This window comes from Erpetoichthys calabaricus, chromosome 1 (assembly GCF_900747795.2).
Source record: "Erpetoichthys calabaricus chromosome 1, fErpCal1.3, whole genome shotgun sequence".
Lineage (NCBI taxonomy): Eukaryota > Metazoa > Chordata > Cladistia > Polypteriformes > Polypteridae > Erpetoichthys > Erpetoichthys calabaricus.
The window spans coordinates 90,831,455-90,858,745 of record NC_041394.2 but is presented as its reverse complement, the minus strand read 5'-3'; the positions used below and the strand labels follow the sequence as shown (position 1 = coordinate 90,858,745).

General features: G+C 38.5%; 1 protein-coding gene and 1 long non-coding RNA gene across 2 annotated transcripts in view; both read right to left on the bottom strand.

Annotated features, from left to right (window-relative positions):
• Window positions 1–1,572: 1,572 nt before the first annotated feature.
• Window positions 1,573–6,067, bottom strand: LOC127526588 (uncharacterized). The gene is made up of 2 exons (XR_007934082.1): window positions 5,784–6,067; window positions 1,573–1,610 (listed from the first exon to the last, which is right to left on the bottom strand). It is a non-coding gene; the product is annotated as an uncharacterized LOC127526588 (long non-coding RNA).
• Window positions 6,068–7,468: 1,401 nt separating this feature from the next.
• Window positions 7,469–27,291, bottom strand: part of actn3b (actinin alpha 3b) — a 77,041-nt gene continuing 57,218 nt past the window's right edge. Inside the window, exons 8-21 of the mRNA XM_028803260.2 lie at window positions 25,391–25,476; window positions 24,296–24,388; window positions 22,311–22,541; window positions 21,675–21,822; window positions 17,601–17,751; window positions 17,243–17,351; window positions 14,435–14,575; window positions 14,162–14,344; window positions 13,892–14,026; window positions 12,947–13,126; window positions 11,426–11,572; window positions 10,058–10,123; window positions 9,737–9,895; window positions 7,469–7,791 (exon numbers count right to left, since the gene is read on the bottom strand). Of these exons, the coding sequence (XP_028659093.1) occupies window positions 7,633–7,791; window positions 9,737–9,895; window positions 10,058–10,123; window positions 11,426–11,572; window positions 12,947–13,126; window positions 13,892–14,026; window positions 14,162–14,344; window positions 14,435–14,575; window positions 17,243–17,351; window positions 17,601–17,751; window positions 21,675–21,822; window positions 22,311–22,541; window positions 24,296–24,388; window positions 25,391–25,476 (1,988 nt within the window). The 3' untranslated portion in view covers window positions 7,469–7,632. The remainder of the gene's footprint in view (window positions 7,792–9,736; window positions 9,896–10,057; window positions 10,124–11,425; window positions 11,573–12,946; window positions 13,127–13,891; window positions 14,027–14,161; window positions 14,345–14,434; window positions 14,576–17,242; window positions 17,352–17,600; window positions 17,752–21,674; window positions 21,823–22,310; window positions 22,542–24,295; window positions 24,389–25,390; window positions 25,477–27,291) is intronic.

Below are 27,291 nucleotides of genomic sequence, written 5' to 3'. Positions count from 1 at the left end.
TTCCTTCATTATTTTCATGTTCCCATATTACTTTACAGTGTCACATGACACTGGTATAGTTGAATTGTGTTTGAGGATTTGATTTGCTCATAAGGTTATTTGCTAAAATTGATTTTCTATATGCAGATGATTAGTTATTTCATCTTTAAGTTTGTTAAAAGTGAAATGTTACAGATTTATGTATTTGCTGTAACATTTCTCTCTATTATAATAAAAAAAATACTGGGACGAAACCAGACTTTTTAGCCTAGGATGAGACATGACTTTTTCAGGGAGATACTTTCAAGTCCCGCGAAACAAGACTTTGTGCCAAGAGATTTAACCACGCCCAGGGCTGGAAATAAAAGACAGAGTAGATGACAAAGTAGAATGTCGTAAAGAATTCAAAAACGTTGGCGTGATACACATGCAGAGCAGGTTAGAGATAATGAAAGTACTAAAATTCAAAAGTCTTAAAAAAATGAGGGTAAAGATAACATTAGTGCAAACAAACGGAAAATATTACTCGGTGAAATAACGGAACAGCGAAAACAGATCGAATATATTGTTCGGATTTAGACTTTAAGTCGGAGACTTGTAGATCGTCTAATTCATGTTGCCATCAGGGAAAAGTAGTGTTTCCTCCCAATGAAGAGGCGTATCCGTGAGAATTAAAAGATTTGTTGTTTGGTGAAAGTGAAATCCACAGTCGGCGAGCGAAGCGAGCAGGGGGCAAAGCCCCCTAATAATTAATAGTATTGTTCATGTTAAAAGCTTCACCAGTACCAGTGAGGAGTCAGAAGACATGGATCAGTTTTGGAATACCAGACACCAGTGCAAAGGATATTTTCCACGCAGAAAAAACCCCCAAATATATACAAAGCTTGCAATCTTTGAATGAGAAAGTCCAATACAGTTCCTACTGCATACAATTAGTACAGTCATAGGGCTGTAAAATGACTGTTATCTGATAACATAAATTTTTGATAGTCTATATTCTTTCCTCTGTTACAATAATGTGAATTGTCACATATGATGTTGTTGTTAGAATTCACACTAAAACATGGCATACACACAAAAGTGGAAACGTGCGCATACACAAAAAAATTCAGATGCACAAAACCAAGCATAAGAAAACTTCCATGCACTTCCGCTTCATAAATCCCAGTCAGCATGAAAAGCAACACATGTGCAACGCCTGCTGCCCCACCCCGACGCCTCCCAGAATTACACCCCTTTCGATATGCAAATCAATATAAATAGCCTGTTAAGTTCAGCATGTTATGAAAAGACAATGGCAAAAGCACAGGAAAAAAAATTCAGCATATGGGAAGAGGAGGCAAGGAAAAATGTACTATTTGTTGCCTTAAGCAGTGTTATAAGCAACAAAAGGAAAGTGATGGAGTGATACAGTGTGACAGAGACACTCGAAAATTCAAGTTCAGAAAGTCTCTCAGTACCAAAATAAAAAATAAGTGGTCAGATGTCAAAGTTGAGTTGAAAAGGTGAGTTGTAGCCCACCGTCAGAGTGTCATACGGTAGCATATTAGGGCACAAAAAAAAAGAAAAAAAAATAGTGACACAGTGAAGAAAAAAAGGTTGAAATGTAGACTTTAATCTAAAAATTTCCACTTTAATCTTGTACTTTATTTTGTCATTAAAGCAGAACGTCATAAACTACATCTTAACATTGATGTTTAATTTACTAGAGTTTCTCAAATCCCATCGTAACTAAAGTAGCATGTGTTCCCCGACCCAGTCATTAATCTACGTGCTTCTTAAATGGGCTTTCTCTTTAATAGACAGGAGTGCACTGGCAGTGATTGCAACTCAGAATACATTACATTCAAGATATTACAGCTCTTTTAACATTTTAGAATAGTCTGATGTATACTTGATATCATTTCCTTGATGAAGTGCATTAAAGCATGTATTAAACACATGGGGGCACAGTGGTGCAGCAGTAGTGATGAGCTGGTGCCCCATCCAGGGATTGTTCCTGCCTCCCACAAAATGCTTGCTGGGTCATGTATGACCCTGAATGGAATAATTAAATACAGCAGTACTGTCTCTGTCAAACATACCAACCCCCAATTCCTGTAATGTAAAACCAGTTGCAACCTTACAATGCAGATTCTTCAAAACTTTTATGGAACATTGAAAAATCTTTGTTATACATATTTGCTTATTTCATCCATCCAGGGTCACGCCAGTCCCAGTAAGCATCAAGCGCAAGGCAGGAACAATGTCCTGATGAGGTGGCAGCTAATCGCTAGTGCTGTGCCACTGCACCCCCACATGTTTAGTTATTAACAGTATACATTATTTTAATAAAGATAATGATTTATCTATAAAATGTAATATGCATACTTTAATGGATTTTATCATAAAAATATAAATCAAGCATACTGTATATCCTAGTATTGTAACATCACACAGTGCCAAGAGGATAGCTCTTGGAAATCAAAATCGACTTAGAAGCAAGTCATCATTATCTGTAAATGCACACTCTATTCTATTGAATTGAATCAAATTCCTTTATTGTCATTGTCTCACGAGAGGAGGCCTATGCCAGCAAGGACTACTTTGGACATGGTGCAAGTCTGTCTTATGGTAACATCATGCATTGGCCCACCTAGGGCAGGTTAAGAGTTACCAATTAAACTATTGTTCAAGTCTATGGAATGTTGGGAGCAAAACCTACATGGACACGGGGCAAACATCACACAGGCAGCTACTGGGCACTAGAACTATAAAACAACTATCGGGCACTAGAACTATAAAACAACTATCACTCATTAGTTAGTTCATCCATCCATCCATCTATACCTTATACCTTTCTTCTATGCCTGCTACTCCAGATTAGGGTGTCAGGGAAGGAGGATTTGACCCAAAATTGGTTTGGGTTTTATCAGATGTTATTAAATTGTCTTAAATGTACTTTATCACTACGTAAAGTCATTGGTCAATATGACTGAAATAATTTTATCGGGGGGGGGGGGGGGTAAATTGCTTTGTTTTGTTACGTTACTACTGTAAAAACAGATGTCTAACCAGCAGAATACTCACCACGGAGAGGAGTTTGTAACCTAAATGCTCCATTTATGCTGTAAAGTTCTTTTATTTGCATATACTTTTTATATACCTTGTGTCTGACAATGTCTGTTCATAATAAATTTCTTTTTTAAAAATCTCAGGTTTTACATTAGGAGAAGACTTCCTAAAATTATACGGAGAAATATAATAGAGATAGATATGTAAAACAGTGTACCTGCTTTTATTGTAATTCAGAAGAGCTAAAAGTTGTTTGTGGTGGAATGTCATGTCATGTCATGGTTTCTAAAAAATCCTTCCTATTCTGTTTTTCATGCTGAACATGTTTACTGGTAAAGTGAAGTTGACTTTATACTTACATACATGAATCACCCCCTATCATACGGTACTGTTTTATGAAAAGTTTCACAGACTTGAAATCTGAAAGCTACTGGGAAATTCATGATCACGAAAATTAGTCTTCAAATGTTCTTTTTCGGTTTAAAGGCCACCGGATTCTATGTCAGCAGCATCAGGAGCAAGCCTGACAACAACAATGGTGGGATGCCAGCTTGACACAAAGGTCATACCCACTCAGTCACACAAGGCAAGTTTAGAGTTGGTGATTTATTTAATTTGGGCACCTTTGAAATATGGGAGGAATGATGCACACAGACATGGAGAAATCCAAGAGAGTGGGATGTCACTTACACAAGATCTACATGTATAGAATATTCATGGTTGCTCTCATCAGACAGAAACTCACAAACTTTGTATTAGTGTGTATGAAGTCAGTGAGATTCATTCATTCTTTCTTTGAACTAATCTATTCCAATACATGAAGCTATTGATATTAAAACAATGTCACTGTTCCCAACATCAAAGCCTGTGTAGACATAGTCCATTTTCCTCATGTCAGTTCCATTTCCTTGTGTTTCTCCAGTTTTTGTCCACATCCTACAATTGAGGTAGGTACATTTTGAGTATTTTACTGAAATGAATAAATGCATGAAAATTAGTAGAAGGGTATACAAGTATGAAATGCAAAGCCAGACCCAACCCTAAATGGGGTGCTAGTCTGTCACAGGGAGAAAGTGAAAAAGAGATTTTACAAATCAGAGGAGACCATTCACTCCACTGAGCATTTCTGGTTCACTAATAGTGAATCTCATTTTACCCAGATACTTTTGCAGTTTGCAGGTTTTTGCTTCATCTGCATGATTAGGTGTTTGTCCCCAAGTTCCACAAAGCTTTGTATGAAGACATGCTCCCTGGCTTCAATCTTAAATGCACTTTTCCTCAACTGGTTTCCCCTGTTTATTCAGAAGAATTTAGCTAGATCAACCTTATCTACGCATTTCAAAATTTTAAAGATTTGATTAGGTCTTCATAGAAGTTTCTCTGTTTGAGACTAAATGGGTTTAATTCTTTAAACCTGTCATGTCCTGGAATAAAGGACCTCACTCCACTCACATGGTGCATTAACTAACCTCTCATCTTTACCGTGTTTCCTGCCAATTACCCAACTTGAAATCCAGTTTTGTCAGTTAGATCTAGTAGTTTCTAGTTTCAGAATTACAAGAATTCAGAATTTAGTTTAGTTTAAATGTGTTACCATATCAGCTTTAAGTATGCAACACATAGCTTGTCCCTGATTCCCACAATCCTGTATTTGAAGATCTTCCTCCGTTCTCTGGAGATGGGCTTTCCCATTACCCAGTGTTGTATAAAGTACCAAACAGCCATACTTGAGTGAAAGTAAAGACCCCTTTCTGAAAAGCGACTCAAGTAAAAGTAAATGCACTTGAGCAAGTAAAATATCTGATATTAAGTGTAGTTAAGTATCAAATGTACAAGTAAAACTAGAATCTCTCTGGTTTATTTACAGATATAATCAAAAAAGTTTTGGCAAACTTAAAATAATTCAGACTGACTTCTTCTTGCCTGTGAATCATATTACTCTCACGAAAGTAGAAGCCAACCAACTGTAACCTGAAGGAGTGACAATGAGCACAAGCAGCCATCTTAATGATTATATCCTATGTCAGCGGCCAGGTGCTAATAGCAGAGGCATACAGGCTTCCCTTGCTTTAAGGAGCTAATCCTTTCCTGAAAATCCCTTCATAAACTGAATTTTATTTTTTTAAGCACAAACATCTAATTATAATTAATTTAAATGGAAAACATTTCCCTAGCCCCAAACATTACTTCCATTTTTGTTTGAATAACATAGAACTACATGGAACATGATGGGATTACTTTACTAGTAAGATTAGTCATCAAAATAAACCCTAATAAGGCACTGTTCTTATTAAATAATATTTAACCCTCACAACACAAACCAGCAGTTTGCACAATTACCCTAGAATGCAAGCACTAAACGCCCATCATTTGAGAGACAGTGTTGTATAAGAAATACATCAAGATATCCCTATAAACCTTGTGTGACTTTTGATTTTCTTACATCTGCTTTGGCACACAGTTGTGTGAATGCTCAGTAGTCATTATGGCGCATCAGAAACACTTCAGGCTTCTTAAAGATCTTGTACTGTATCTACTGTGAGTTATGGTGTGAAGCATGAAGTTAGCATGTGCGCTGCATGGCCTTTCCCACAAGAGTCGGTGGGCTTGTAATGCAGGTTTTAATAAACACAGCCTGCCTATCAACAGCTTGGTGTGGTAAATTCCAAATGGTCCACACTTGGCAGTTTTCGTTCCTGACAACCTTACAATTGGTGGCCTGTTCCAACTTTTGCTTGAACTCCTTGAACATCAGCAGTACAGTATTCCTTGGCCTTTTTATTAACGTTCCAAATGCTTGTGCTTGCTTTATCTCCACTGTCTCTTTCCTGATGGATGAATTTGGGCATTGTGATTAGAGATAACATGAACATGATTTAAGTTTTGTAGTTGCCAATATGACCATTTCATCTTAACCATTTCTAATAACACCCACTGTCAGTGTTTGACATGAGTTTGTGTTTGAGGGTTGCTTTAGGTGAACTTCATGGGGCTTGGGAGGAAGAGTTGACATTTCATCACCAAAATGGGTCAAGTTTTCTAACCTTAGTTGCTACATCTATATGCCCAAACCAATGAGATGTGCCCAAGGGAACCACATAAAACTCCTAATGTGCACGAAAGGGTTTGAAGCCTCTCAGCATCGGGGAAGAAATCTTTACCTTACATTAATAAATGGGTTTCTTTTATTCAGTTGCCTCTTCATTCTGTTAGTTCTGTTTCTGATACTCTTACATGTTTAAGAAATCCTATTCCATTTTAAAAAATGCACAAACAAGTTCACAATGATTTAACAAAGAGAAAATACAGTATACACAATCAGCACAATTTGAAGGTGACCTGGGATTTACTTCATCATCTAACAATGAATCATGTCAAGCAATCATCAAAACAAGTTTAAGTTGACCTTGACAACTCTGCTTTGAGTTGGTGGGACATTCAAAGAACCTCCTCTTCTACTGAATATTGCATTATGTAACCAATGGTCTGAGACCGCACTGATGCTCAGCCTGGTTTCTGTTTCATCACTTTCTCTGGCATTGTTTGCTACATTCTGCAATGTTTGCTTTGAAAAGCAAGCACTTTGTAAAAGTCACAACTCATCCATCCATCCATCATCAGATCTATGACCTATGTCAAAATCAGAGGCACAAGGGCTGGAGTCCATCCCAGCAGCACTGAGTACAAGGTAGGAAATTGTATCTCTGAATGGGTACCAGTGTACCACTCCATGCAGCAAAAGCTCAGGAACTGAGGGAAAATTCCATTGTGAAGAAGGGAGGATGGAAGGCAGCTGGGAGTTGTAACCTGCTACAGTATTATAAAGAGTGGAGTGGTACAGAGAATCAAGTCTGACTGTATGCTCTTATAACCTAATGGTTTATGTTTATGTAAAAAGTGTGGGGACTGCCTTTATACTGGGGTTGTTGCCTGCGATTTGCTTACTGTATTGTTTGTTTGTTTTAATACAGCATTCATAAGACACTCCTTATGTCTCAAGTCCTTGTTGTTTCCAAACCTTGTGAGAGAGATGCAAGTGACAATCGCATTGTCTCTGAGGTCGCTAGGGAGTTTTGATTGACATGATACAGTAGGGCTCTGCATCTAGTGCACACAAGAGGGCAAAACAAGAGCATTTCTAATTGAAATATTTTATCATTTAAAAATCAAACCGCTTCAAAGTACTGCTTCTTATTTTTTATTTCATTTAAATAATAAAACCCCTAACCTAGTACTTATGTAGCATACATATATATATATTATTTTCAAATATAGGCCCAAATATATACCAAGTTCTGAGCTGCATTTGTTACTTCTGGTGTGCGGAAAGCAAACAAAATATTTTTTAACACTATTTAATACACAGATAAAAAATCCTTGCCTTTAGAAATTCAGTGAATGCACACAAGCAAGAATGCCCTTCAACATCAGCTGGTTGAAACAATGTTTTCATTTATTTAATGGATGGCAGAGATGAGGTACAGCTATACTATACTATCAACTCAACAGCTTTCATTTTTCAGGTATCAGAGCAGCAAATTCCATCATTTTCATCTCTGGGGGTGGGGAGCAGGGAAGGGGACATGGTGGTGTGCAGGCTTACAGGTCACTCTCTCCATAGAGGGCGCTGGAGAAGGAGATGTAGTCAAGAGCCCCAGGTACACTGTCGGCACCCACATACTTTGTCATCCTGCTGATGCAATATTCGGCCTGCTCGGGGGGCAACTCGCGTCTCAGCTCTTCCACTGTGATGTAGGTCTGGTAGAGAAAGACAAAAGTTTTGAAAGTTTTTTTTCAGCAGGCAGTATAGTCAGAGCAAGGAAGGAGGTGGGGCTGATGGTAACAGTGACTCAAGATCTAAAGAAGCCATTTCCTTCCTCTTGTACCCCCAGCCCAAGCGGTTTTGCAAGTGATACCCTACATTGGAATATTCTTCACTTTAAAGTGGATGCATTCAGTATGTTTTAAGGCTTTCGTGTCACATTCGTGCTGTTGCCCGGTTTTCTACAACTGTAGCTACTGGGGAATATGTACTTGTTTTTTTCTCTAATTATAAATAAAGCTTCATTTAACAGCATGTGTTCCTGGAGCAAATGAACATACACCACAATTATGAAAAACAAATTGACGTCAAACCCAAAGAAATTATCTTTTAATCAGTCTGAGTTCTAAATGCCAAATTGTGGGCTTCAAGTTATAGAGGGAGAAAAAAAGACTTTAATCTCTATCAGAAAACACTTAAATAAAAGTACAGGTGACTTACTACATTCAGAGATTAGGAAAAATAAAGCAAATAAGATTATTCCTTTTTCTGCCATAATAAAAGTTTCCACAACAAGAAAGTAAAAACAAAAAACAAAGACCCCTGTGAAACATGGCTAGTGTGATATATGTTATAACATGAAAAGCTTATTTTCATTTCTGCTGTCACAGTTATAAGAATCATTCATTCAATAATTATTGGAGCCAAACTCAGCAGTGTTAGAGGCAAGACAAGAACCCCTTTTCTAGATCTAGTCCATCAGTGTAACACACACACACTGGACCAATTTTAGGTTGCAGAACATAGGATTAATATTTCCTCTGTTTAGAAACACTGTTAAGCAATCATACAAATTAGGATGAACCAAAAAAAATAATAATAAGTGGCAGTGGTTCAAGTTTCTGCTCTGGGTCAGAGAGGCGTGCTACATAAAAATGAATTATTGGCCATCTACAGTCTCCAGATCGAATTAACTGTGATGTTTAAAGAGCATAGCTCAAAAGATGTTAGCATGATTAACAAAAGTGAATAGCAAAAGAAAGCAAAAGGTGGGTGCACGGTTTGCTGGAGCTTACTAAATTACACTCAGTCATTCTTTACATGCACAGTCCCCAGTAAATACATCTGAGCTGTTTTCCTCTTTACCGAGAAGCATTAAACAGTAAATAGTGAAGGGCCAGGGAATACCAGAACTAGTCTAAGGCTCAGAGGGGTTGTTTTTTCTACAGTAATTGAGAATTGGTAATTTCTTGAAAGAGGAGTATTGGAAAGCTTTAAGTGAAAATTGATTCTTTAAAAGTTGAAGTCCAGACACTGCCACACTCATCTGAAAAGCAAGACAAAAGGCTTTATATTTATTAACTTCAGAGGCCAGACTGTCAGCTAAACAAGGAGTCTATAATGTCTGTTTTATGAAATGGCATCAAAAGAGTTGATGACATTTTTACCTTATAACTTCAGTAGCATTCTTCGTCAAAGAATAAACAGTAAATTCTAGATGTACAATATCATAATTTGCAAAGACGCAATTAATGTAATGTATATAATCTCCTCACTCAACTTGGGTTGGTCTTCTTCGTGATAAAGTTCTAACCCTGGACTGAGACAGTGGCAGTGTAAAGGCCAAACAACCTTCTGCATGTTCCCACTACATCATTAAGTTTCTTAATATAACTATCATTTTAACTATGAATAATTTAAACTGATACAATTATCTAATTTAGGCAAACAGAAAACACAGATGGTTCTATGCTGCTTAAAGTGGGGAGACAGGGACACTGAGCTAGGTGGCTGCAGACTATCAGGCAAATACATGTCCTTCTGGTTTATGTGTAATGAACAGTAAACCGCACATTCCTGATGACATAATTCAACAAATTCTCCTTAGGCAACAGAATTAAAGAAAGAAGCTTGCAAGAAGCTTGGATACAACTAGTTTACCTTATCTGAAGCAAGGATCTTGAAGGATGCCATGACCTGTTCAGCAGTGTCAGTCTCCGCAGTTTCCCTGGTCATGAAGTCAATGAAAGCCTGGAACGTCACAACACCTGTATTGTTGGGATCGACCAAGGTCATGATGCGTGCAAACTCCACTTCACCCTTGAGAAAGAAAGGGACACATGAAAGGTTAAGGGAGGCAAATTAATAAAATGTTAAGGTGTACAGGTGCAATCTAAAACAGATGCCAGCTTCTGTATATCAGTTTTTATAAAAACAAGAGAAAAGGTTCCAACTGACTTAAGCTGACAATTTATGTCTTACCAGATCATAACCCATGGAGATAAGGCAAGCACGGAAGTCATCAGGATCCATCATGCCATTCCTCTTCTAAGGGAACAAAAATAAAGTAACATATTGAAAATAAGTACCAAGGAATATCGCAAATTAGAATTTTTACCTAACTTAATGTAAAAAACTGCTTTCAGTTCTTATATATCCTAGTCCTTGGTACAAAAGCTGCTATGTAAAGTAAAGGCTGACTGACTGATTGAACACATGCTTCACAGATGTATTCACTCTAAAAGGTACCATAAATACAAATGATGTCCTAAAGCCCTTTTTGAGAGTACTTACAATGACATGTGTTATGCAAATTGAGATTCAGTTAACTCCCTACAGAAACGATGTTTTATGAATAATTCTGAACAAGTTATAAAATCAAAACATTTTATTGTTTTTTTTCAGGAAACCTCAGCCATTTAATGGATTTTACCACTTTCTGTTTAAAGATGCTTTCACTGATCACAAAGTACTTGGAGATGATTGAAAATTCCAGTCACCTGTTGATTCCTTTAACCTAGCACTTGATACTAGCTAACATTATGGGCCAATACCAATAACATCTATGAGTTGTTAAGGGAAGAAACCACAGAGGGAAAGAGACTATACAACAAACTTTGTAAAGAGTGCTGAGAATTTTAGATTGTACTAGCTGAAATACCTGGCTTTGCCAAGGAGGAAAATAAAGTGTTTTCTTTTTAATTGTTTGAGAAAAATATAATTAAAAAAAAAAACACAACTTTAAAAATAAAAATAAATTAACAATGAAGACTCACTAATGTGCTTGGAACTGGCCAACTCTCTTTAATTTCAAAAGCAACAGGCGTGCGATGGTGCTCAAACATAAAGAATGCAGGCAGTCACCTCCAGTTCGCCCTCTGGTGGTCGTTCCGAGTGTCAACATGCATACAAGACCGCAAGATCATCCCCCATCCTACCCAGAAGGGGGGTGGGTTAGGGTTGATTTCACCATACTGTATTTTTAGTCGACCAATGAGAAACATGTGTACCAAGTTTCATGAAAATCACTCCAGTCTTTACAAAGAATAAACCATGTCTCTGAATCTGTATCTCTAATAAAACTGAAATATTTAATCCAAACATTCACAAATGAAAATTGATGAAATCAATGAAACGGGCTTGTTTAGTATGGTACTTTAAAATCCACCAAGTGAATACAGACATCCCACAAATGTTAGAAAACATGCCTCTCAGTTCTTAATGCTTGGAATTCAGCCCCAGTGAGACTTCTCATCAAACCCAGTCCAATCCCAGTCACTTGAGGATGGAAGGACTAATAAAACAACTGGTACTGCAGCATGCTGTCACCACAGAAGTGTGTGAACTCACCCTGTCAAAGTGGTTGAAAGAAGCTCTGAACTCATTCAGTTGCTCTTGGCTAATGCCCTTGGCGTCACGCGTCAGGATCTGGTTCTCCACCTCATTGATGGTCCTAGCAATCGTAGTGAGAAGTTGTTCCCAGCCCACACGGATGTGCTACAAGAGCAAGAGAAAGAAAAAATTGAAGTGATACTCAGAGGAATAGTGCAAGTCTTATTGGAATGCCCCTAAAGAATAGAGGATGGGGGTTGTGACTATAAGGGACCACCCTGAATACCAGACACAACTCCACAAACACACATCCATCCATCCATTTTCCAACCCGCTGAATCCGAACACAAGGTCACGGGGGTCTGCTGGAGCCAATCCCAGCCAACACAGGGCACAAGGCAGGGAGTTCCAAGTTAAAATAAAGATATTTTATTTTTAACAATACCTGCACAGGCTTCTGCATCAGTCCAGTCAATATAATATAATAAATGAATGCCTTTTCTGTCTCTTTCTGCTTCCACAGACAGTGTCATATTTTGTCTTTTATTTTTCTTTTCTTCATTATGTAAAGCACTTTGAGCTACTTTTTGTATGAAAATGTGCTATATAAATAAATGTTGTTGTTGGACCCTGGATCATTTACAGTGCCACAACATTGCATGTTGGAAGTACTGTACTGTACTTTCATCCCAGGCAGAAGCCCCCAAAGTAGGGACAACAGTCTACTGCAGCTCCTGCTGGTGGCACCCAAGTACCCAAACAGGGCTGACCAACCAGAGTACAATTCTCACCATATCGTGTGTTTGTTCAAATTAGAGTTCCACCAGGAGACTGCTTCCACCCCGTGTATTGGAGGAATATATGACGCAGATGTCCTCTGTCCCTGCACTATGGCCTCCCGACCAGGAAAGGTACTGGAAACAATCCTTCCTGGAATGCCCATCCATTCATTTTCTTTCCTTATTGCTTGCCGGTCTAGCAGGCAATCGCCCTCCATCCAAGTTGGGACAGTCGTACATCTGCTATGGCACTCACATGACATTTGTTGTTTTTAATAAGTAAGACAGAATGAAGGAAATGTGAGTCAGTGGAACAGTAGATTTTTTTCTGAACATGTTGGCCATACTGATGAAATCGACAAGGGAATGCAAATACTCATTTTTAACTCATTCTGACAAAAGGGCTTTGGTGAACACTAGACTTGTTCTGTCCTTTCCTATGTTTCTGCATATACTGTAAGAAGGTAAAATGCCATAGGAGAGCATCATTTAATGCAGACTATCAAAGCACATAATTTTCACCAGTGAATTCTTCTGCATCCTACTAGAGACAAGGGGAGAGCGGGGCGTAACTGCAGCTATGCCTGGCACAAAATAGATTATTGTAAAGTGCATTGGTGTCAGGTGACTCAAAGTTTAGATGCTGTTTGCTCAAAAAGATAGTAATGGCACTAGGAAATATACAATGTACAGTAAGATTGAGGATAGGTCAGAAGTATAACAATGCTTTGAAAGAAATGCACACAATAAGTAAACTCACCTCCATAGTGTAATTGGTGTGCTTATTGTCAAAGATGAGTGCTTCCTGAATGAGCTGATGGTCACCCTCCAACTTGTCAATGTTAGATTTGTAGTTGATAATGTTCTGTTCATATTGTTTTAGCTGGTTCATCTGGTCTTCCAGAGATCCTGCCATATCCACTGAAATGTGTCCAATTTCCTATAAAGACAAATAGGTTAGGTTGTACTGCAAACAAAGTTATAACTGCTATCTAGTGCAAACTACTGCAGATATGATGGTATGAAAATGGAAGACAGACTTGTATTAGATGCAAAGACAAGTTGCAGATATTTTGCATTACAAAAATCAAAAGTACAGTACTTGAATAAAATATTTTTGATCAAGTATGAGACACACGGCATTGTGGTGCAGTGGCTACTGTTGCTGCCTCACAGGTCTGCAGCCCTAGGTATAAATAATGGCATGGTCACACCTGTATGGAGTAAGCATACTCTCTATGAGTTTGTCTGGCTTTTGTTTGGGTACTCCAGCTCCTTTCCACATCCCACAGAAATGCAAGTATGGTTAATTAACGTCTTTAAATCAACTTGGTGTATACACCTTGTTAGACACTCATACGGAATTAATTTCTGCCAAGAGAGGCTGTGGTTTTCCATAGTCCTTTAATGATATGTATGTATTATATGAGTAATAGGAAATTAAAAATATTCATCTTAACAGAAAATGAACCTCGTAACATTATACCTTCCAATAAATATCAGGTTATGTAATAATGTTGTCAGAGAGACCTTCAAGTGAATTCAATGATCTAGGGTGTGCTATACTTGCTGGGGTTTTGATGAGCAAGAGCATCATTCCTGTGTCCACCATACTGTGTTGCTGAAACACTATGAATACCTTTTTTTTTTTTTTTTTTAAACTCTAAATCAAATTAAAAAATGTGTCAGAGTTAAAAGTAAGCACCTCCATCTTGGTTTGAATCCAGGGTCCAATGACATTGGCTTGAGCTGCAAATTGGCGCCTGAGTCTTTCATTTGCTTGCTGGCGGGCCACTTCTTCTTGTAACATTTGGTCTCGGTGAGGAACCAGCTGTTTCACCTTTTAAAAAAAAACACAGTTACCGTATACCTTAAACAAACTTGTGTAGAATTCCTCTTGTTTTTCATTGTGATACACTGTTCATTTTAGATGCACTCCATTGCAACCTACAGTTACTTATTTCACTGTACTCACCGTCTCCCACTTGGTAGTGATATCCTGTGATGTCAGGTTAGTGTAAGGGTTGATACCAGATAACTTGATGCCATAGGTCTGTGCAATCTTCAGAATTTCATTGTGGATGCCCAGTGTGGCCATGCGTTCTTTGTCTGCTTCTGGTAAGGTGGCCTTAAACTGTTCATGGGCTGTAATCAAGCTCTGTGGATGCAATTTGGTGAAACTGTTGTAAGGTGAAACAAGAAAATTGTTTTTCTTCCCAAAAAAAGAAAAACACATCTTGATTTTTACCTGGATCTCCTCAATACTGTGCACAATAAACATGTCTTGCAAGTCCTCCATCGCTCCATCCATCCAGTTGTTGAAAGGGGCTGCCCTCTTGGCAAATTCCAAGTACAGCTGGTCAATAGTCTCCCACAACTTCTCTACACGCTGTTAATACATATATATATGTGGCATTAGTATAAAAGAGAACTCTGAGCAGAAAGACTTACATTTTCTATGTTGGCAATACCAGTGAAAATTACAATCAAGGTCAGAAAGGAAGGTTTTCTGGGGTGACTCAACCTATTTTATATGTAAATTTTCATTTATTACTGATTGCTACTACTGTATCTCCCGTGTAATATAATATAAAATAGGCTTCTCCAAGACCTATGCTGCCCTGTTCATGACAATCACTGCTTTTGTGTTTTCAGTTTTCTTACTGTGTTTTACTTTTCACCTGAATTACTAAATTTCTCCACACTAGCCAAGTGAACCTGATAATTAAAGCACAATCTATTTAACAAGAGCAAAAAAGCAACAAAAGAATAGAGAGGCAAAGATAGTATGTGATCTAATCTATCACTTTCATTTTGAAGAGTATAATAACGTGCAAGCATTTGTTAAGAGTTATCTATATTACTAAGCCACAGTTTAATTTATGCACGGCGGACGCACCGAAGCGCATGTGCACTGCGCCGCGGCGCCCCAGAGTCAAACGCAGCAGCTTCCCAGAGTCAGTAGGTGGCGCCCAAACAACACAACCTGTAAACTAAACTTGCTCTAATCCACTGTGCCAGCAGTCTGTGTGGCATGTTCAATTACGATTCCTAATAGTAAACGACGTCTACCTAACGACACAGCCACAGAACAACAAAGACGAGACCGCATAGATAAAAACAATAAACAGAGGCTCCTACAACGCGCTTCAAAAACACCACACGCAAAGAAGTCACGGCTCCAGACAACAAAGACGAGACCGCATGGATAAAATCAATACACGGAGGCTCCTACAACGCGCTTCAGACACACCAGAAGCAAAGACGTCATGGCTCCACAATGAAAGAGCTCAATTAACTGAAATACAAAACAAGCCCATATGGATAAACACAATGAACGAGCGCGCCCACAACGTGATTCTGACACAGCAGAGGCAAAGGAGTCACGGCTCCAAATGAAAGGAGCTCAACGATTAGTAATACAAACACGAGCCCGTATGGCTACGACCTGTAAACGAGCCCATATGGATAAAAACAATGAGCGAAGGCGCCCACACAAAGAAACCGCTTTAGTACAAATAGGTTTATTTAATTAAATGAAAACTTTACCATGGCTACGACCTGTGAACTAAACCTGAGGTAAAGCGTGCGTGCCAGGTTGTACAGCCACCCGAACGCGACCGCCCACACCACCACATATACCACGTTCGTTTAGTAATGTGGCCCTCCATGCCCGGATCCGCTGCCATGGTCACTTCAGCACGCGAATCCGCCGCTGTCAGCAAACGACTTCTCGTAGACGACACAGCCATAGAAAAACAAAAAAGAGACTGCATGAATAAAAACAATAAACGAAGGCGCCTACAACGTGCTTCTGAAACACCAGAACCAGATGAGTCACAGCTCCAAAAAGAAACCGCTTTAGTACAAGTATGTTTATTTAATTAAATGAACTTTCCCAGGACGCACCCACCCTCCATGATATTTCATCCCTCCAGATATCGGAGGGAACAGAAAGTGATTGCCATTCTTGGATTTGCGATTCTTTCGAGAATCGAGGGCTTGCTAGTTTATTGCTGACAGCTAGTATGTAGAACAACAACTATACAGCACCACAAATGCAAGTTATTAACTCATCTCAATCATATATTCCAGGACTTTACCAATACATTATGGAATCCTGTGTGAAAAAAAATCATAGCTAATGACCTGGGAAATTGACTTGTCAACATAATGATCCACCTTCAATATATTAACCTATCTTCCATCTGAGAATAATGTTGTCAGGAGCAGGATCAGTGTGGTACATTTGAATAAATTAAAAACATCCTGAATATTTGTGGTACAGGGAGATGATGAGTTCGGATTAGAAATAAACTGACAACTCTTCTCCTTGACTCTGTCCAGTTCCAGAGTGTCATGCATAGAAGTGACAGACCTAAAAACTTTATTGATTGTTTGTGAAAGACCAAACCCCACTTGAACACAGGAATTAGCTAATTCATTAATATTGAATTTTACTTGTAAAAATAACTAATGTTATCTCCACCAATTTATCACCACAATGCATTCCATCACAATATTTTTACAATAATGTTTTTGTTATTATATAAAGGAGTCCTGTTTAAGTGGATCAAAGTACTCATTCTATAAAGTGTAAATTCCTCCTTATAATGCACTGTTGGTGCTACACACTACTATTCAAAAGTTTCCAAAAACAGTAAGAAATGCTAAAGGTCTGGTCCACCATGTATTGAGTGAGGAATATAAGCTGTAAATGTCCAAAAACCAGGTTTTGTTTTTTTTTGTTTTTTTAAACTATTTATCATGCTCTAAATTCAAAGCTGTCAAAAGAAAGGTGTTCCATGAGATATCTTACGAAAATTTTATTATGTAAGAAGTCATCCCCACCAATAACTTCCTTTTTCTCATGTTATGTGAACAGTAAATGGTAGATTGGAATTGCCACAAACCTTTACATATTACTAACTAATATTCATGAATTATCACATGAGCTGCATAAAAAGTTAAAAGTATTTATTTGGCAGGTGAATTATGTTAAATGGCACAAGTATAGGTGGCACATGTGAAATAAAATCAGCAGCAAGTACCATACCTCTAAAGCATCTCTTCTCTTCTGAGTGAGGGTGCCCAAGTTGTCCCACTGGTCACAGATGCCCTGGCAGCGGGCATTTACAGTGGCAGCATCATGGTAATCCAGCTCACTTGACAACACAAGAGAACATTGCCAATAAAGTGCTAAGAATATTTAGTTCTACATGCCAGTAGTGCCCTAACTCTATGAGAGCTGTCAGCTATGAGCAATCCTCAGTTTCCCACTCACTTATCACCTTGTCCATCTGTTTCATTTCCATCACCTCACATGTACACATTCCATAAGTAACATTGACCACTGGCAATTACAATTATATTATAATCATACCACTTATAATTCTTTCTTATGCTGCACTTACTTGAGCTCCTGTGCAATCGCTGCAATCTGTTCCACACGGTCCTGGTGGGCTGCCAAGTCACTCTCAAAGGCCTCATGCTTCCTCATCAGTGCTCGGATCTCCATCAAAGAGGCTGATTCATAGTCCTTCTGTGAAAGCAAATCTTCCTTACCTGTGCATGGTAATAGTGGTCACATGTTATTCAAGAATATCTAGCATTTTAATATAAATTGTACAGTAAATGGTTGAAAATAATCAATAGGATATGCCATTTCAATATAAAGTTTTGATATGCCTGTATAATATTACTGCATGCTAGTCCATCATTTATTAGTTTTTCATGACAGTGCAGGTGACACCTTGGACACTGTAAATGGTCTAGGGTCTCCTCTCTTTAGATGCATTATGAAATGTGCCTTCTATTGATCCATGTTTGATACTTCATTTCCTTCTCTCACTCTTGTCTCTTTGGTACTGGTTTGGTCACATTTCTTACTACTACTATAGTGTAATTATGAAGTCTCCTTTTATATACTGTTTCATTAAACTTGCACTCTAGATTTTTTGTTGCTTCAATTGTTTGCCTTTTATATTACCTCTGTAATAAAACTGGTATGTAAAATGAAAACAGACAAATTTAGTTTGCATGTCCTCCATAAGTTTGTGGGTGTTTTTCCTCCAGGTACTCCTGCTGTCCTCCTGCCAATAACATGTATATGAAGTTAATTGTCAATTCTAAACTGTCCCTACATCAAGTGTATAGGTGTGTGCATGTGTGTGCAACTGTGTCTTGAGTTTAAGTAATGCTCAGGACAGGGATGGTTTTCAAATTCTATCCAGCACTGCTGGGGTAGATATTAGCTCTAGTTAATCTTAAACTGGACAATCAGGTTAGGAGATCAATGGATGGATGGCATGCAAAAAAATTAATGGTTTGGAAAATGATTTTCCAGATGGACAGAGTATCAAAATAACTCTCAGTAAGTTAGTTGTAATGTGTTGTCACCAGTTACTGCTTTTGGAAAACAGTAGGAAAATTTCCTAATTCCAGGCACAGGGCACTTTACCTATTCATAAATATAGTACAACTGGCTAACTAACTGGATACCTACTGGCCTAGATATACCATCTTGCCAAACTTTTGTTGATGAGTGAGTGTGAAAACTTTTAACTATATTATATACAGTATATATATATATATATATATATATATATACACAGTATATACTAGACAAAGAGCCCGTTTCGACAACGAAAGATGAAACGGGCACGAGTGGAATACCAGTGACCAAGTAATAAGTATAAGCACCACAAACCTGATATAGGTGTATTGAATGAATGCGTAATTGAATCAGAATGCGAAATTAGGCCTTGAGGTGTAGTCGAAGAGCTTTAATCGAAGTCGCCTTTCTCTTTGAATTTTTGCGGCCGTAAATCCACTGCCTGCCGCGATGTTGGGGTTGGATGTCGGTCGAAGTCGCCTTTCTCTTTGAATTTTCGTGGCTGTAAATCTGCCGCCTGCTGCGATGACGGTCTTGTAAGGTTTTTTGGGCAGCTGCGCAGAAGGCAACCTCGCATTCGGTTTCAGACATGCGCAGAAGGTGACTGCACATTCGGCTTTGGACGGACGTGAGTGAGGAGGATGGCGAATTATGTATTAATATATATATATATATATATATATATATATATATATATATATATATAGTCACACACGTGCACATGGGAGCCAGTCTAAGGGCTTAACTGGGAGATGCAGAGTCAAGGATTGATGAACAGTACTAATGCCTTTTCTCCCTCTTCCACAGACCACCAGAAGAAAAACCCAGTTAAGATTCTGCCCACTTCCGCTGCTGCATCACTCCTTCCTACAGACATTACTTCTGCCCGATATCCCACCCCTTCCTGTCCTTCACCTATAAAACCCTAAACTTTCACTCTGTTAGTCAGTTGATGTTTGACTTAGTCCTTTGTGATTACTCTCTTGAAGTTAATTTTTTTGGCTGTTACTACATTATACAGGGTGGACTCCTTTTGCTTTCTTTAGAATTAGCATAGTCGTCAAGACAGCATTCTAGGATGTCTGAGTAGCAGGACCTGAATGCCATTTTTACCCATCTAGTGACTGAACTCTAGAGGGTCCAAGTCCAGGTGGCGGAGTCAGAAGCAAGGATCGAGGCATGGCTTGCAGTGCAACAGGACTAGGTCAGAAAGCCGTCTCAAGTGCTCGTCCCACTTACAGACCAAGACGATGCAGAAACCTACCTCGTCATATTTGAGTGCATAGCAAAGAGAAACTGATGGCCGCAGTCTGAATGGGGTAACATTTTAGCACCCTTCGTGAAGGGCAAGACACAGCGTGCTTATTATGATCTCTCAGAGGAGGATGCCACCGATTATGACAAACTCTGCTCTTAAGTCCTCAAGCGGTTCAGAGTATCTGCGGACCAGCAGGAGAGGCAATGGTGTAAGTGGCACTTCGATCCTAAGAGGTTGATCGCTCAAAGGTGAGTTCAAGATAGAGTGTATGCTGGACCTTGGTGTTATTGAGGAAAGCCACAGCCCTTGGTCCAGCCCTATTGTCCTGGTCCCTAAGCCGGATGGTAGTTGGAGATTCGGAAATGACTTCCGATGGCTTAATCAGGTCTCTCAGTTTGACAGTTACCCAATGCCGCGAGTGGGTGACCTCCTTAAATGGCTAGTGAAAGCCTAATACTTGACCACCCTGGACATGACCAAAAGGTACTTTCCTTTGTGGAATCCGTAAAGGTAAAGACCGCGTTTAGCACCCCTAGTGGACACTGGCAGTATCGTGTCCTTCCATTCGGCCTGCACAGGGTTCCGGCAACCTTCCAGCATCTGATGGACAAAGTGCTCAGGCCCCACAACGCCTATAAGTGCTGCCTACTCGGATGACGTGGTCATCTATTCCAACACATGGGATGGACACCTACTACACGTCAAAGTGGTGCTCCAAACACTGGTGGAGGCCGGCCTATGGTTTAACCCTAGGAAGTGTCTTTGGGTTAACCGAGACCAAGCATTTGAGCTACCTGGTGGGCAGGGGTACCATTAGACCTCAGTGTTCAAAAGTCCATATGATACTGAACTGGTCCCATCTGAAAACAAAATGGCAAGTGCAAGCCTTAAAGGGTCTAGTGAGCTACTACTGCCGGTTTGTTTCTCGCTTCTCCGAGAGGGCTGCGCCTTTGACAGATTTGACAAAGAAGCAGGTTCCTAATCAAGTGGTATGGGATGATAAAACAGAAGCTGCATTCCGTGGCCTTAAACAGGCCCTTACATCAGCACCTGTCTTAATAACTCCAGATTTTTCCTTGCCTTTTATTCTCCAGACAAACACTTCGGACACAGGACTCGGAGTCGTGCTGAGCAAAAGAGTCGATGGTGCTGAGTACCCCATCATGTTCCTGAGCTGGAAACTGCTGGATTGGGAGACCAGGTCAAGAGAGAAGCCCTCGCGATCAAATGGGCAGTAACGCAGCTGAGGCACTACTTACTGGGTTCCGAGTTTAGCTTCGTTACAGACCATGTGGCACCATTGGAAGATGAATCTGCGGGTCAGCAGGTGGTTTTTAGACCTTCAGCCCTACCGGTTCACTGTGGTTTATCGTACGGGCTCTCTTCAGACCAACGCTAATGCCCTCTCCTGAGTTTATGACCTCCATATGGGTCTGGGCTCAGTGGGGGGCTGTGGGTGGACTCCCCAAATTTTTATCTTTGTCCCATTGCTTTCTTCTCTTGCCAATGGGTGTGGCTAAATCACAAAGTCTAGTCTCGCGGGACGGGAAAGTGTCTTTCTGAGAAAGTCACGTCGCATCTCTCTGAATAAGGTCTTGTTCCAAGATTTTTTTTATATAATAGAGAGATATAGAGAGATATACTCTATATATATATATATATATATATATATATATATATATATATATATATATATATATATACACACACACACACACACACACATCTGTTCATTCATCCTTACCTTATAGCTCCCAATAGTAGTAACTTTAGAAGAAAATTATATTGCATTAGTATATTAAGTCCATCCTACCAAGGTGGTTTACAGTCTCTTACCTGCTGTCCATGACTCATGTAAGGCACACTTCTGCTTAAACTTCTCAGCCAGGTGGTCAAGACGCTCCAGCCTCCTGATCTCAGTCAACAGCCACTCCTCATAGCCTTTTTCTACTTGCTCCAAGCCTTTCCATGCATTTGCAATGTCCTGAATTGATAAAAGAGGATGATCAACATGTACTCTGTGGCATGAATAGTTTTGAGAGCAAGGCCATAGTGCTTTGTTTACCACAGCTTGTAGTCCAATTCCAGTACATTCTCACAGATGACAGAAGCAATTTTGTCATTTAGCTTGATCTTGTGTAAGGCCATTAAATATCAAGAAATTCACAGGGTCATAAAAAGCAGTATGATTATCTTTTGTTTAATGCTGGAAAAAGTGCATTTCAGATCATTTATAAATGACCATCTGTAACTTTAATGCCGTCACTATTATTGCTACCCTTTAATGTAGTACAATTTCCCAAGTACATTATATTAAAAATACATTTTTCAACCTCAGTGTCTTATTAGAATAAATACATGGAATTAGGTGGTACATTGACCCTGCTCAAATATTCTAACATTGAGCACTATGTAGAAACACTCTCTTAGGTTTTTAGTGTTAAGGTATATTAGTAAATTTAACCTACATACCGAAACCATCTTGCCCTCTGAGGGCATAAATGCAGGGCGGTTGCTGAGCCTCAGCTTGGTCTGTAGGGTATTAAAGTTGATCTCCAGCTGGCATTTTTCCTGCACACGTGGGGGTTTATGCACACGTCTGTAGTCACGGAAATCTTCCAGTTTCTGCTGCATGGCGCGCATGGTCTGTTCAGCCACACGGTTCTCTAGCCAGGGGATGGTGCGACGAATCCATTCCAAAAGCTGTAAAAGAAAGAAGACATTGAGCAACATAAATAAAGAAACCACAACTTTTTCTAAAATTTGTGAAACATGGGTTCTAAACTCATAGGAAAGGTTAACGGGGCAGAAGCAAGCTGACCATCAAAAAGTGCTATATAAACAGAGGGACCACATTGGTATGAAGAAAAGCTAATGTGTTGATAGTACCCAGTGGTTGATCTACCATAGGGTCAGACTTAAATATTCCTCCTTTAGGTGTTCAACACGGTCACTCAAGCTGAATGCCAATGCCTTTGAATCATATGGTTCAGAGAATATGGCAGGTCCTTAAAATTATTTTATTGTTGTTTGGTGCATTAATGGCTTAGAGCCATTAAAGGGTAACATATTACACCTATCACATGTTGCTTGTGAACGGACAAGGAGATGCAACTAAAAGGAGGTCAAACAACAGTATACTGAGTGACAGTATACCATAGTGGCCAATAAGGTGGTAAAAGTGTGACATGATCACTAGAGAGAAAGTACACAATTGTGGAAGAAAAAGGGGGTATCTCCATATTTTGGATCGGTGGATGAGTGGATTTGCCAGCTGACTATCAGAGGACTACTGGCATGAGCAGGCATTGATGGAACAACTAGGTATGGATTGTCAATATGTGTGATCTGTGCAGAGATTAATACAAAGCTCCACAATGGATATTCTCCTGTTGTGGGTCTCAGTAATCTTAAAAATAGGGTTGTAAAGAGATACAATAAATAAGAAGATCTCTATTATGATTACACTATCTGTAGTCTAAAGCAATATGTGAAAAATGTTCAAAAGTATCACTGCAGTTAGGAATATGCAAGTCTGGTGGGGTGTCCAGGGACACCTATGATGGTGACGGAGAAAACTACATTTCATCATGGTTGCTCATTAAATTAGAGCATCTTGGGACTAAATACAAATGTATATTTGGGCACATAAATGCATGCTTTGTTCTCTTTGTTTAAATGAACCAACTTCATTGTTAATGAAAAAGAAGTTGTGTTTGTTATTTTGAATTGAACAACTGGGCAATGGTTAGGTCTTTTACCAAATAACTCCAGGGAGCTGGATTTTAACTTGCCCAGAGTTAATTCCTGTCTTGCTGTAATCTGCTTAGATAGGCTCTAGACATTCATTTGTAATGGAAAGAGTAGGCAAAATAAATGATTTTGAGTGTCAGTTTGACATCTCACCACTAGGAGGCCCCTGTTACACTGTCTAAACCAGGAGGAGGAGGAGGTTAGGAGCACGCACTGATTCAGTGCATTGCCGCACCCACCACACGACAAACCAATTCAGGATCCCAGATTAGGACCCAAGTAAAGCCATGCAACGGGTGATACCTCAGCTGAACAGAAATATACTTACACCTTTGGAGTTTTGAAAATTCTTTACAATGTACAGTTATTAGATTCCACAAAAGCAAGTTTAGCATAGAGAAAATATTTAAGGAACATTTTCTGTAACAGAAAATTAGGTATTTTTCATCAGGAACAACTACACTGCACTTAGATGGAAGAATGGCAATGAACATGCAATATGTAAAAGCCACAAATCATGGGTATCTGCTTATGGTGCAGTTATTATAATTTGGTAAACAATTTATATGAAAGTAAAGGAGAAAGTTCACAACCCAATAGAAATATTGTATATCAAACATATTTTTAAAACCATTCTTCTGCTTTTATGCATTTTACTACCAGATTCACTGCTAAAAGAAATGTCATAACAATAGACCTCATACCTCACTGGCCAGTTTCTCATATTCCTCCATTAGCTTCTCATTCTCTTGATTGACAGCAAGAACTTTGCAAATTCGGTTAGCAGCAGTCTCAGCCTACAGTGGCAAAAGGAAATGTCATAAAGTTTCACAGTATTTCAGCAAAGCCAACAACTGGGCACTCAAATATGTTCACACTTTTTGCTTAATGGTAATTTATCAAGAATATTAATCAGAACAGTATGACAATTGATATATAACAGCCCTCATGTTACATTCATAGACACTCAGATTATTAATTTTCCTCATCAGAAAGAATGGAAGTATTGTAATTAATTTCTAAAACCCAAGTTCTTTTTCTGTCAAAATTAAATAACTATCAATAGAGAAGATTAGAATCGAATATTGTGAGTGTGAGACCTTCATAAGTTAAATATGTAACAAATGAAAGAACGACAATTGCCTATCGTTTGCTGCTCTATCATATTTGCAATTATTCAGCAGTCACTTGCCGACCACATTTTCTCTATATTTAAGAACATAAGCACACTATAAGTATTCTTTTATCTCTCTTTGCTGTGGTTTTCTAAAGTTTTGGACCTTTTTAGATTTTTTTAATTACGATTTTATCTAAAAACAGAGGTTATGTTGCAGATGGGCAAATTTCCCAATATAAAAATAAAAGATGTGTTTGTAGGTGGGCATTTGACTAGTTTTTAAGGAGAAATGGTCAGTATGCATAAGGTATTGCAAAATCTGTTACATCAAAATAAATAACATTTATTTTGAGGGCTAAATTTGGGAGGTAACAACTCAACCTTTCAGCTGCTACTTTTTAAACTGTGGGTAAAATGGCTAAAGTATCTGTACAATTTCAGGCTTAATTTATAAGCAAGGATGTTAAATTTTGAACAAGATAAAGTTAAAGATAGTTTAAACAGATTTTCATTAATCTCCTGGTTTCCTCATTGTTTTTGGGGGGACATTATATGTAAAGACCTCAATAAATCTGCAAACTGCTCCTGCTGATGGCTTTTGTGCCACAAGTTAGGAGAAGCTGAGATTCAAAGAGAAGAGTGGAATAAATTTGCACCTGTAACAATTAGAACAAACTCTTACCTGCTCAGCTCCAGCAAAGGCATGGTAGAAACAGGAAACATAGGTCATGATGGCTTTTTCATCTGGTTTGGGGGTGTTAACAATATCTGTAAGAAGGAAAGAAAACCAATCATCTTATAAAACTCAGCAGTTAAAAATAAGTTGTTACTGAATTATAAAGAACAGCAGAGGCATCAGGTAAAAAAGGGGGGGGGGGGGGAGGTGAAGTGTATGATATCTTCAAGAACATGTCATGTATTTATCTTTTACTCATAAAATTCCCCCCTCCTCCTGCCCCAAGTAAAATGTTATATGTGGTTCAAATTAAATAACCAAACTTATCCCAAGGAGTACAATTCTGAATTGAGAATTGTACTGGAGAATATTTTCGATAGCAAATAAATAAGGACTGTGATGAGGTGGACACATGATAGCCAAAAGTTTAAAAGTCACCAGTAAACTTCTCACTTTTCAATCAGTCCTAGAACATGAAAATTGTTGAATGTTATATTGAAGACTTCATTGTTTCATTAATGTTGTATGGAGGCATACAAACTCATGACAATTTAATCTGCTATTGAATATGAAAATATACTCAGTACCCACTTTATTATTTCCATCTGCTCATTAAAGCAAAAAAGCATTAAAGTGCTTTCAAATTGAAGACAAATCTCTTGACTGGTGAATGAGAGGGGGAAGGTGCGTCTTCAATTCAAAATCAAAATAATGGTATGGGAAAAGGCTTCTTATTTATGGACTACTTTCATTTTCCAGCAGAATTTATTTACCAATATTTTAGAAAATAATGCATGCATTTTGCATGTTGTGAATATACAACCAGATGACATGTGAATTATGCAAACAGAAAATGTCAGATTTTTTCCATTGATGTTTTTTATATTGTTTGTTGTTGTACAGAGTTGGTCACATTAAGCTCCCATTCTATTATAAATATTGTTATTTAAATGTTCCATAAAAAAAAGAGATTAAAAAATGTTTTCAAGCCACCAATACAAATTACATGGAGTAAGTAACATAAAAATTATACTTTTTAGGCAGAGTATTCATTTAACACAAATATCCTGCTGCTACAACTCAAAATATAGTATGCAGACAAGGGTAAGATATTTAGCTGTTGTTCAACCAAAGATCAGAATGGGGAAGACATGTGATCTAAGTGATGTTGATTGTGGTAGGACTAGCATTTCAGAAAAAAAACAATCCTCCTGGTATACACACTAGAATCTGTAGAGTTCATAGAAAATGGTGCAATAAACAAAGAAGATTCTGTGAATGAGAAGTACCTACTTAATAAGAGAGATGAGAGAACAATGGCAAGATTATTTCAAAGTACAGTAATAGAAAGACTGCTCATAACAGCTCTTTACAAAAATGATGGTCAGTAGAGCATCTCTGAACACACTCACACACACACACAAAACACCCTGCGTTAGACATCTAAACAAATTCACTACAGCTGCAGAATTCCACACTGGGTATCACTCCTTTTAGCTAAGAACAACAGTGAGGCTATAATGGGCACATGATCACCAAAACTTCATGAATAAAGATTGGAAATATTTCACTTCATCTGACAAATTTGAGTGATTTCTGCTGTAACATGTAGATTGCTGGTTCAGAATATGGCATGAACAGTGCGAATCTTTGTATATGTACTCTCTCGTTTCAACAGTACAGACTGGTACCTCATTTCAATACTACAGACTGGAAGAATGTTTTCTTGGCATATGATACGGCTCATAATATGCACAGAGTGCCATTTCAATGACATATTGTATCATGTTCATCACTTTATGGTCAAAGATCTAGACTTTAACATATGGATTCTTCCAACAAGATAACGTGTCATGCCATAAGCATCAACATAAACTGGATCCACAAATATTAGCCTGTTTCCTGTT